Here is a 10312-nt window from a genome sequence, read left to right as displayed (position 1 = left end):
ATCATTAGCGATACATGCTTGCATGTTTTGATCTTCTTTCTTTCTAAGCTTCTGGTCCAAGTCATCACTATTTTAAAAAAACAACCAAAAAACAGGAAAATAAATGCTGAACTACATTATTTTTATACACATTTGTTACAATTTTGTTATAACTATAAACTTTCTTCATATACCTAAATCTAAGTCTGATTACTAGGCTGACCCGTGTTCTATCTCTCTTCATGGCACCGCTGATCCGATACTTTTCTCTCTTATTTTCTTTGTTCTCATCTCTTTCTTAATTAGTAGCATAAAAAATTATAAGAATAAAAAAATTTCAATTACTGCTAGAGACTAGGGTAAAATGTCAATAATAGTAAATAAATAAAAAACAGACTATTTCGGTTCATATAACTTCTCTAATGGAATAATAACAAATTTAATGTAATTTGGTTTGAATCATATTATCTAATAACTGAAGAGTGAAATGAAAATGAAATCTTTTCTGTCCAAAGTGCACCCCATATTTCCAAAGAAATAAATACCAAATTCCATTGCCTGTGAATTCAGCATACCCAACCTGGACACATGCAAAAGGAATGAATGACTGGCGTATTTAAATCAAAAGAATAAAAAAATCAATTCTAATGAAAAAAATACAACTTTCATTTTACAAAGATTCGTCTCCCTATCCACACCATCCATCCTAACAACGCGCACAACAACCATTTACTGCTGCATGATTCAAATTGATTGAACAAAAATGACTTCTGAAAGTTAGTTAATGGAGACAAGAATCTAGAATTTCAATTTCATTTATCTACATTTGCAACTTGGAAATTCTCTCCTCCACAACGTCCTTGTCACGCGTCTCATGGAAAATCACGGCTTCAGAAAAACTGCCTTAGAGGCATCCAGATGATTAAGGCGGCAAGTTCCAAGTAGAAATTCAGGGAGCTCTTCACGTGTGTTTCCCTGAATAAGATCGTATACATAAATTATTAGCTAAGTATAGAATAATATATTCATTCATACTTCAAAAGGCAAATGGCATTGCCATTATCGGAGACTCTTTTCACAACATTGAAATATATATACACACACAATTGCAGTAATTTTTTAGCCTAATAATTAATTAAAAGGAAATAAAAAACAATATCACTTTACCTGTATTAAAAAAGCCATCTCAATAACTAGATGGTTGAGGTACCCAAGGACAAGACTCACAACACCTCTTGCAACAGTTGATGATCCAATATCAACCCCAAGCTGAAATGAATGCCACGATTTCCATATAAGAATTACATGAAAGATGGTTGGCAGCTAAATGTTTGATTCATCATACAGATCTATTGATCCTAATTCATTCTTAACTCACCTGACTAATTCTCCTACAACTGTATATATTTTTCACAGATCACACCAAGGCGTCAACTCAAAATAGCAAACATGATATATTAACACCAATTATCTTGATTTTTCTAACAAGTTGTTATTTCACTTATAGTCATGCAAAAATTTACCTCCAAATAGTTCTTTCCCTGGAAATAATTGATTTCCAGTGCTTGACCAACTAGGCATGCCTTCTTGCCCACACTCTGCTTTACTATCCATGAACCCTGGAACAGCAATGTTAAGACTTGCAATCCACGGGCTAAACAAATGACGAATACTAGACATTTTTCCTACTTAACGAGGACTAGTAGACTACATATGCATATAGTTATTGGGGGTCATCGGATTTCAAAATTAGAGATCCGTAGAATTCAGTGATCAAGTGACATTGAGCCAATCAGTCAATCACTGACCGAGGAAGGAGAAAAAATTGTTCCCATATAAAGACGAGACGTTTCTAGAAAACCTAATCAGGTCAAGGAAATGGTTAGAGGCAAATGCAAGAAAAGGAGAGAGAATTTTAATTAACTGGATGGTTTGAGATTTAATCTCATGGATTCCTACAACTAAGAAAAAAGGGTTTATATATCATGTAGGATAAATAACAATTTTTCATCCGAAGCAATAGAGAAGATCGCTATTAGGCTGCAATTTAGAGTAAATTGCGCAAGGAATTACTACTCACCTTAGATATGTATGGAATGAGTTTAAATCTTGAATTTCTGAAGGCATCATCACCCTTGATAAAACTCTCTAGCAAAGGAGCATCTTCCACGGGGGTATTCATCATATAGTATAGTGCTAGGCTATATGTAGTAGAACCTGGAACCTGGTTCATAGAAACACCTAATTAGTGTTGTGATAAATTTTATGTAACAACAACCTAAGCACAAGACTATCAATTTACCTGAATGTTAACAATGAAAAAGAACTCAGGCCCTCCCTGTGCTGCATATTTCTGCAAGAAACGAAACTTTAGCAAATTGCTTTTTATTTATCATAGAATTCACAAGTGGCTACTCAATGGCTGAATATTATCAAAGTCAAGAACATAACCATAGGCCATGATCAACCTGCACAATGCTCCCAGGACGGCCGCCAAGGTCATCTTCCCTTTTGTCAGATCTCACCCAATCCGCAGCAACCAGTTGCATCAAGGTTCCCTTTGCTTTAACCTAGTCATTAATACCACAGACATTTGAGATTAGTGATAGTGTCGATGGCTAAACCAAATAACAAAAGATAATTGCATCGAACGCCTTTAATCTGCAGTTAGCATCTTTAATCAAAGCATCTGAACTGTGTAGTATAGAAAGAAAGACATAATCTAGAGTTTGATCATTAAAAGATTTCCGAAGTAGCAGCATGGAGAAAGAATAACATGCACACCAAAAGAAAAATAAATTTTCCGTTTATGTTTGAGGATATTCACACAAGAAGTAATAGTGCACTGTAGCAACTAGGAATGTAAACGGGTTAGGTTAGACCGAATTTGGATCAACATTTAACGAGTTGAGTTGAGTTGAATTTGTGTAATTTTTTTAAAAAACCAATCCAACCCAACCCAATTACGAACAGGTTGAGTTAGGTTAGATTAATCGGGTCAACATAATTATATTTATTTATTTATTGTAAAAAAATAAATATTTCAAAATATATGTAAAACATTTGATATATTATTGCAAATTCTATGTTATCAACCTATAAAACAAATAATGATGCAAATTAAATTTAAAATTAATTTATTAATTTGTTACATTATTATCAACTCAAAAAACTAACATTAATTAATATAAAATAAAATTTAAAATAAATATATTATATTGTTACAATGTTATTAACCTAAAATACAAAATTTGTTATTAAGTAAACGTGACAATGAGTATTATTCTGAACAAATGATGATTCAAACACTATTATTATTATTATTATTATTATTATTATTATTATTATTATTATTATTATTATTATTATTATTATAATATATGGCCAGGTTGGATTGAGTCGATAATGGGTTGAAAATAAAAAAGTCATTACCCGACCCGTACAATATTGGATTTTGATCGGGTTGGGTTGGGTTTAACCCAAATACTGAAAAAATTCAATCTGAACTCATTGAGTTGGTTTGGGTCAGTTTGGATTCGCAAGTTATCCGTATCCACTTACACCCCTAGTAGCAACATATACCTTCAGGCGGTCTTCAAGATAATTTTCTCCACGAATCAGGAAAGTAGAAGGATCTGTTTCTGTCAAACTGCATGGTAATGTACAAGTAGGATCTTGTGGAAGAGTGGATCCATACGAGCATGTGATATTGTCTTCCCTAACCATCTCTTGCAAGTCTACATAACCCCTCTTTTGAACTGCAAAAGAATCTCTAGACATTGTTTAAACAAAGAAGAAATAAAAACATGGTTAATTATAATATGCGATCAAAGAAGATACAGATCACCTGCAAGATCATGCAATCTTTTCACAAAATTAGCAGCAGTTGATAACTTCTGATGACGAATGTCCTGAAATTCTCATATTCACAGCAGGAAATAAGAAGACCAATGTCAAAGAAAAATCCTAAGTTTGATAAAACTGCCAATGCAAAATACTAAAAGCATAATAATACGAGTTGACTGAAGAGCAGTCCAGCATCATAAAAATGAAGATAAGTAAATAGGCCAGATGCAGTCCTAACACTGAAAGCACCTCTTGGAATGTCATGAGTTGTGATAGTGATGAACATGCTTCATGCTTGCAGTAAGCACCCAAGGGGATTTGACAAGATAAAAAGCTAAATTGCAAATCTATATAAAACTAAAATATGCCGAAATACAGTCTGCCTGCAAATGCAACTCTTGGAAGTTGGAATGTCATCAGCAGTGGGTGAACATGCTTGCAGTAAGCATCCAAAGAATTTAAACAAGATAAAATGAAAATTTGCTAGACTAGACTGTGTAATATATATAAAACTATTAACTATCTAAGCAGAACCACACAAAACTGGAGCACGCAGTAAAAGGGAAGGGAACAAATTACACAGTTTAACAACCTTAAAAAAGTTACATTTGATTGGAAGTCCTACTAATTGAATAATTTCTTAGTAAATTAGTAAACACGATCCAATATCTAAAGGATCATGCATTCAAGAACATCTCTAACAATTGAAACTTTTAAATTCCAATGTTTTCAAAATCATACTGGCAGTGGAACTGGTAAAAGCCCAAGTTCACAATTTATTGGTTCAATGGCAGTTAAATTGTGGTTAAACTGGTAGTAATTAAATTTATATTTTTTAACATTACATATTATTTTGAGTAATAAAAAAATATAACTAATGAGAAATCAAATAAATAAAAAAATTCAATTAATATAAATGACTAAATTATATGTTTTATAGGATACAAATTAATAATAATTAGCAAACAACATTATATTTATGTGAAATTGTTAAAGGTGTTTTTACTTATCTTAAAAATATTATAGATTAAATCAAAAAATAAAAAATCACAAAAACCAGTTCAAGCCTGTGTTTTCTTTGGTGTTCTTACTGATTCTAAAATGCTTCGACTTCTTGGAGTTAACATACTGGTCACGAGACTTGTTACTGGTTTGAACCGATCAAACCGGCCGGCCCCGTTTTTAAAACAAAGGTAATAAAAAAAATATTTCTGAATTATACATATAGTTTGTCAGCTATAATTGGTTATTCCTTTAAGGTGATGAGTCTGATGACTGCCTTAGGGTATGTTTGGGAGAGGATGGAAAGGAGTGGCATGAAATGGAGTATAACATTACACTCCAATGTTTGATTGTTCAATAAGTTTAATGAAGGATGGGATTTGAACTCATGTCATTCCCTCCTTGAGCCCCCAAATCAAGGAGACAAAAGTCAAGACTTCCAGTGGCAAGGGAGGGAATAGGAGTCCCCTCCCCTCATTGCCATTCCACTCCTTCCTTTCTGAATAACTCCCAAGCTTACTTTTTTTAAGCTTCGTCATCTCATTCCTTTCCACTTCCACCATTGCCAACCTTCCAAACATAGCCATAGAGAATGTTGAAGTCTTCCTTTATTGATTTAGAAGTTGAAATTCCAAAGTAATTTACAAAATTTATATTATTTTAGGCATCAAAGAAGCAGCTATGGAAGAGTCCACATCTACTCCTAGGATAAGATTTGCATTCTTTCTTGCCCCTATATTTAAAGCCTCTTTTTAGAGCATATCACAGACCCATATACATATGGTCAGATGTCTTGAGTTTTACTTATAGACCATGGAGTAAACAACGCCTTGAATATATACAATCTTAGGTCTTCAAAATGGTCCTTAACTAAAGCAGTGACTATAAATTGATAGGGAAAGTAAAGCAGATTTTATCGTCTAAACAAACAGATATATATAACAAAGAACAATAAATGAGATATGAAAGCCCATGCAGTGATTGATCCTCACCAAATATTTATTGAAAGAAATACTTTAGAGCAATCCCTCAATATTAATCTCGAAGACACAAACTGTATTGTAACTTATGATTGTTAACTTCTTTTCTGTGCAAGAAAACCAAATATTTCAAACAGTATTTTTACCTGAGACTTCTGGTGACTACATTCGGTCATCCATCCATTTTCTGATTCGTCATAGTCTGATGGTTCTAGAACATCATAGAACTCGTCATCAGCATCATTTAAAGTAACAAGGCCTGCATGCTCTGATTGTGTTTGATCTACTTCTCCAACTGAATTATCATGATTGTTCTCATCTGCCTGAATTTCGGTATCAGAATTGATGCCTCCTTCCTTTAGATGAAGCCCACCATTTCTAGTCAACTCTCCAGATGAATAATCAGATGAAGAACAATTCCCTAGTTTAGCTCTAAATAACTCCCGTAATGCTGCACATGCAAAAGAAATAAGTAAATAAAATATAAACTAAAATATTAACTCTTTTAATTAAATATGTTAATATCCAGTGATATAATATATATGTGGGCCAGAAGACAAATAACTTTTATGTCAATAACAAAATAAATAAATAAATAAATAAGACTACCTGCAACTCTCCCAAGCATTCGAATGGTTATGGAATGTGCTGATGAAGACTTAAGATAAGATCTCCAGCTTTTCCAATCAATAGCAAGCATATGCTTTACAACTGATTGCTTTCCTTTGTTCACTGGTGATATAACATATCCTCCACCTAAAAAAGAATGTAAGTTGTCATCCTTCAACTACTCTCATCCACAACTTTTTCCACTGAACTGTTTATCTAGCAAATTTCAACGGCATTAGAAGATCTAAACAAACTAAATAAGATATCCTCCAAGCATATATACATTGGATACTACAATGACAGCAGTGATAAAGTGACAGTAGAATATATTTAAGAATCAGTGAAAGTGAACTATCATTTAAGTTCAGATTTCAGAATAAAGATTATTGAAAGCAAAGAACATTATGATTCCAAATTACCAAGTTTGAGTTACATAGTATCAGATTTATTGAGGTAAAGTGCAAGACCAGCAAATAGAATGGAATAGGAATTTTTACTATTTCTACAGTTTAAGCATACATTACTTTTAAGGCAGGCCCGCACATAGCCTTTCTGGGGAGGGCACTTTTTGTGAAACACTGAATGGTAAAGAATAACTGCAACAAAGAAAATCAAAGAAGTTACTTTCATTCAGAACATGTGTGAGCAAGTGTATATTTTATTCCATAATTAACTAATACCATAGGTCCCATCATCTTCTCTCCTCCAATAACGTCGCAACAAGAGATCTCTTCGTTTCATTCCCCTGTAAAACATTATATGAAAAAAAACAAAACTTTTACTCTAAATAGACTAGTAGCATACTGCCCTAAAACAAGTAGCAGTAAATGATCAGCACTAAAGGCTTGGGTCTTTACCAAGGCAACCAATCACTAAATAGCTGCTTGTGAATAATGTCAGTGTGACCATCCAAGTGTTCCACTACATTCCCCTTGTAGAAACAGAAATCCCATCTGCAAGCCAATATTTAATGATAATAGTAACAACCTCAATAATATAATTATGCAAAAGGCCTGTTTATAAAATTGCATTATAATTATACTGCTCACCTACTACCTTGCTATAACCCAACATATCTATTATTGAAATTTTTATTTGTAGTAAATTTAACTTTTAAACTTAAAAATACATGGCCCAGATTCCTACACAATATTTTTTCATAAAAAGCACTCCCTTTCACCTTGGCCTTTAGCCATGATCTTTACCATAAAATGACACAATCATGTGTTCAATGTCCTGTTAAAAATTCCCAGAGATCTTGTTAGTAGTTATAAGTTATTGTTAGTGATAAGCTTGTTGATAGAATTTGTGCCTTTTCTCACATGTCATATCACAGGTTTTGGGGAGAGTAAAATGGGAAAGGCAATTTGGCATTGTGCAATTATGCCGTTATTTTATTTGGTACTTATGATTGGTGAAGAATGTTATGACTTCAATGAATTTTGTCGTTACTTATGTCATTATCCTAGATGGGGCATGATAGATTAGTAAGCTTTATTTGGTTTCTTTTCTTCTTTGATCTGAGTTTTTTTTTTGTTCGGCTCTTGTATACTTTCATTCTCTTCTACCATAATAATTCCTTTTTCATCCAATCATAATCATGATGATGATGATGATGAAGAACATGATCATATAGTAAAATTTAATAGAAGTAACATGCCAACGATGCTGTGATGATGTGATGCTACTTAACGTTATTAAAAAACCAAGTCAATAAGAAAAAAATGAAACCATCCTAAGACAAACGACACATAAGATATGTCATGCTAATATGACAATGCTACTGCTGGAAGATCACATGCACTAAATGAACTTACTCTGATCTTGAAGGACCAAGTGACATAAGAGTCTGGAAAATGCCTTCTGAAGTTCCATCAACCACGCCGACAGCCATTATTGCAGGATGATCATCCCATTTCTGGAGATAGGACCATATTCAAGAATTCATATTTCTATATCTTTAATAAATATAAAATAATATTAATGAAAATAAATTCTGGCAACCTTCCGACTAGAATCCCTGTCTTTTGCTTCCTTGAATAGTCGTAAACCTGCATTACACCCATGAAAATATTAGTACCACTTTTAGCCAGCTCTAGTACATATGTGAAATTTTATAACAATCAGAATTCAAACAGCAGAAATAGAAATAAACTTTTACCATTTTGGCAGCCAAAGATTGTCCACGGCGAAGGGGCAATAACGTCAGCAGAAGAAAGAGTCCAGTCTACAGAATTTGGGTGACTTCTACTGGAAGATCCACCAAGTCTGTAAGCATGGCACCATAAAAAGAATCACAGGTCACGCAGGAGGTGATCAACAAAACAGCTCAAATAATTGTCAATTCAGAAAACTAGAAAGCTTTTGTTGCAGCATAAATTATCCATAGATCAGATTAAAAATTAGGTTAGTCTACCTAAAGGATTGCCATCTCCTCTTAGAACAACCTACAGCATCATCTCCTCCATCAGGAGCACCCTGCACACGTTCACATCAAGAGTCTCATCCCTCACGAAAAACAGTCCCACCGCATGCTAAGAACATTTTAGATCACAAACCTTTAATGACGCTTCATGAAATGACTGAATCCACCTCGCCGCTTCTTCAGGACGGCTTGCTCCTAGCTATACAACACTCGCACTCTGTAAATCAAATTCATAATTCCAAATAGAAAGAAAGAAAAAAATCCATCTCTGAACCTAAAGGTGATCTCACCTTTAACTGATCATTGTGATTTGAAGTGTTATAGAGAGTGAATATGAAGAACACCTGCAATCAGCACAAAGAATGAGCATCATGCACGCCACCAACAACATCGACTCGAACACAGAATCAAAGACACAAAAGAACAAAAATAGTGCAGATACTTTTCTGTTAATGCTCTCCCTTCCATTATCCATGACTCGAATGCATGAATCTACAATCGCGCTTCTAACAGGATCCTGCGGGAAAGTTCCAGAAAAAATCAAGCAGAACGAAAACAGAAAAGAATCCACAAACAAAGTCAGGCGTAATTCAGCAACCTCTCTACCTTCATCCGCCACCGAATCAACACAATTTAAATTAAAAAAATAATTATAAGAAAAAAAGTAAAGATAATCGGTGAAACATTAAAGGCAAAAAAGGCATAGAGAGAGAGAGAGAGAGAGAGAGAGAGAGGAACCTGGTTGTTAGAAAGAGGAACGGATTTGAAGCTGCGGAGAAGGTTACCGTCGAGAACGAAGTAACGCTTCCGCGAGAACTGAAGTCCAATACGGTTGAAGCGTATAAGGTACAACCAGCCTTCCATTCTACTAGTTGCATCGGTCTGCGACGCCGATGAGGCGCCACTACTTGCCATTCTCCTCTCGAATTCAGTTTCCAGCGTTCAGCATTCCAATCCAATGATTGTTTTGCAACTTCGGAAATGGAGGAGGCGTTGAAAGCGCGATCTCAGAGTGAATGGCGTTATGCAGGCACTGAATGCAACTGTTTCTCTCTCTAGGATGGCAGTGCCGTGTGGTGTTTGCTGTGCCTTGGCCCTTCGCCTTGGCTGTAACTCCTTCGGCTTGCATATGAGACAAAGATTGCCTGTCAAGTAAATTTCATAACTATTTCAATTACCTTTTTACCCTCTCTCTGCTTCCTTCTCTCCTACTCCACTTTAAATTATTCGTTTCTTCCCACCACAATCACAATCTTTTCATTGGATTAATAAATTAATTAATAAATTACTTTTTTTATCATTAAACTTTGGTTTTTCTTTGGGAAAGCTGGAACTGGAACCGTATACCTGTTGTGGACTTGTGCGTCTCGGCCTCATATCGTGAAAAAAGCGTTTCGTCTTTCCACCTTTTCTCAACCATTTGTTACTACAATATAATATTATTTTATTTTTTATTTAAACCTTTATAAAA

The 10312-nt window shown here is 34.3% G+C and overlaps 1 protein-coding gene across 2 annotated transcripts; it reads right to left on the bottom strand.

The window, feature by feature from the left end:
* Nucleotides 1-575: 575 nt before the first annotated feature.
* On the bottom strand, nt 576-9980 carry LOC109812936 (Pleckstrin homology (PH) and lipid-binding START domains-containing protein). Of its 2 annotated transcripts, XM_020377003.3 has the most exons (21): nt 9580-9978; nt 9284-9358; nt 9132-9185; nt 8975-9040; nt 8833-8894; nt 8578-8684; nt 8421-8467; nt 8234-8334; nt 7274-7369; nt 7097-7161; nt 6941-7012; nt 6417-6563; nt 5954-6258; nt 3827-3890; nt 3562-3737; nt 2448-2549; nt 2282-2332; nt 2060-2203; nt 1503-1598; nt 1147-1248; nt 576-954 (listed from the first exon to the last, which is right to left on the bottom strand). In XM_020377003.3, exons 1-21 carry the CDS (start codon nt 9754-9756, stop codon nt 862-864), a joined length of 2202 nt encoding a protein of 733 aa, XP_020232592.1. In that variant the 5' UTR covers nt 9757-9978; the 3' UTR covers nt 576-861. The 2 variants fall into 2 exon arrangements, with proteins under 2 accessions (XP_020232592.1, XP_020232593.1); XM_020377004.3 differs by lacking the exon at nt 1503-1598 and having other exon boundaries at nt 9580-9980.
* Nucleotides 9981-10312: the final 332 nt, after the last annotated feature.

The sequence above is a fragment of the Cajanus cajan genome, chromosome 10 (genome assembly GCF_000230855.2).
Source record: "Cajanus cajan strain Asha chromosome 10, NIPB_CcT2T_4, whole genome shotgun sequence".
NCBI lineage: Eukaryota > Viridiplantae > Streptophyta > Magnoliopsida > Fabales > Fabaceae > Cajanus > Cajanus cajan.
This window is presented reverse-complemented; position numbering and strand designations above follow the sequence as displayed.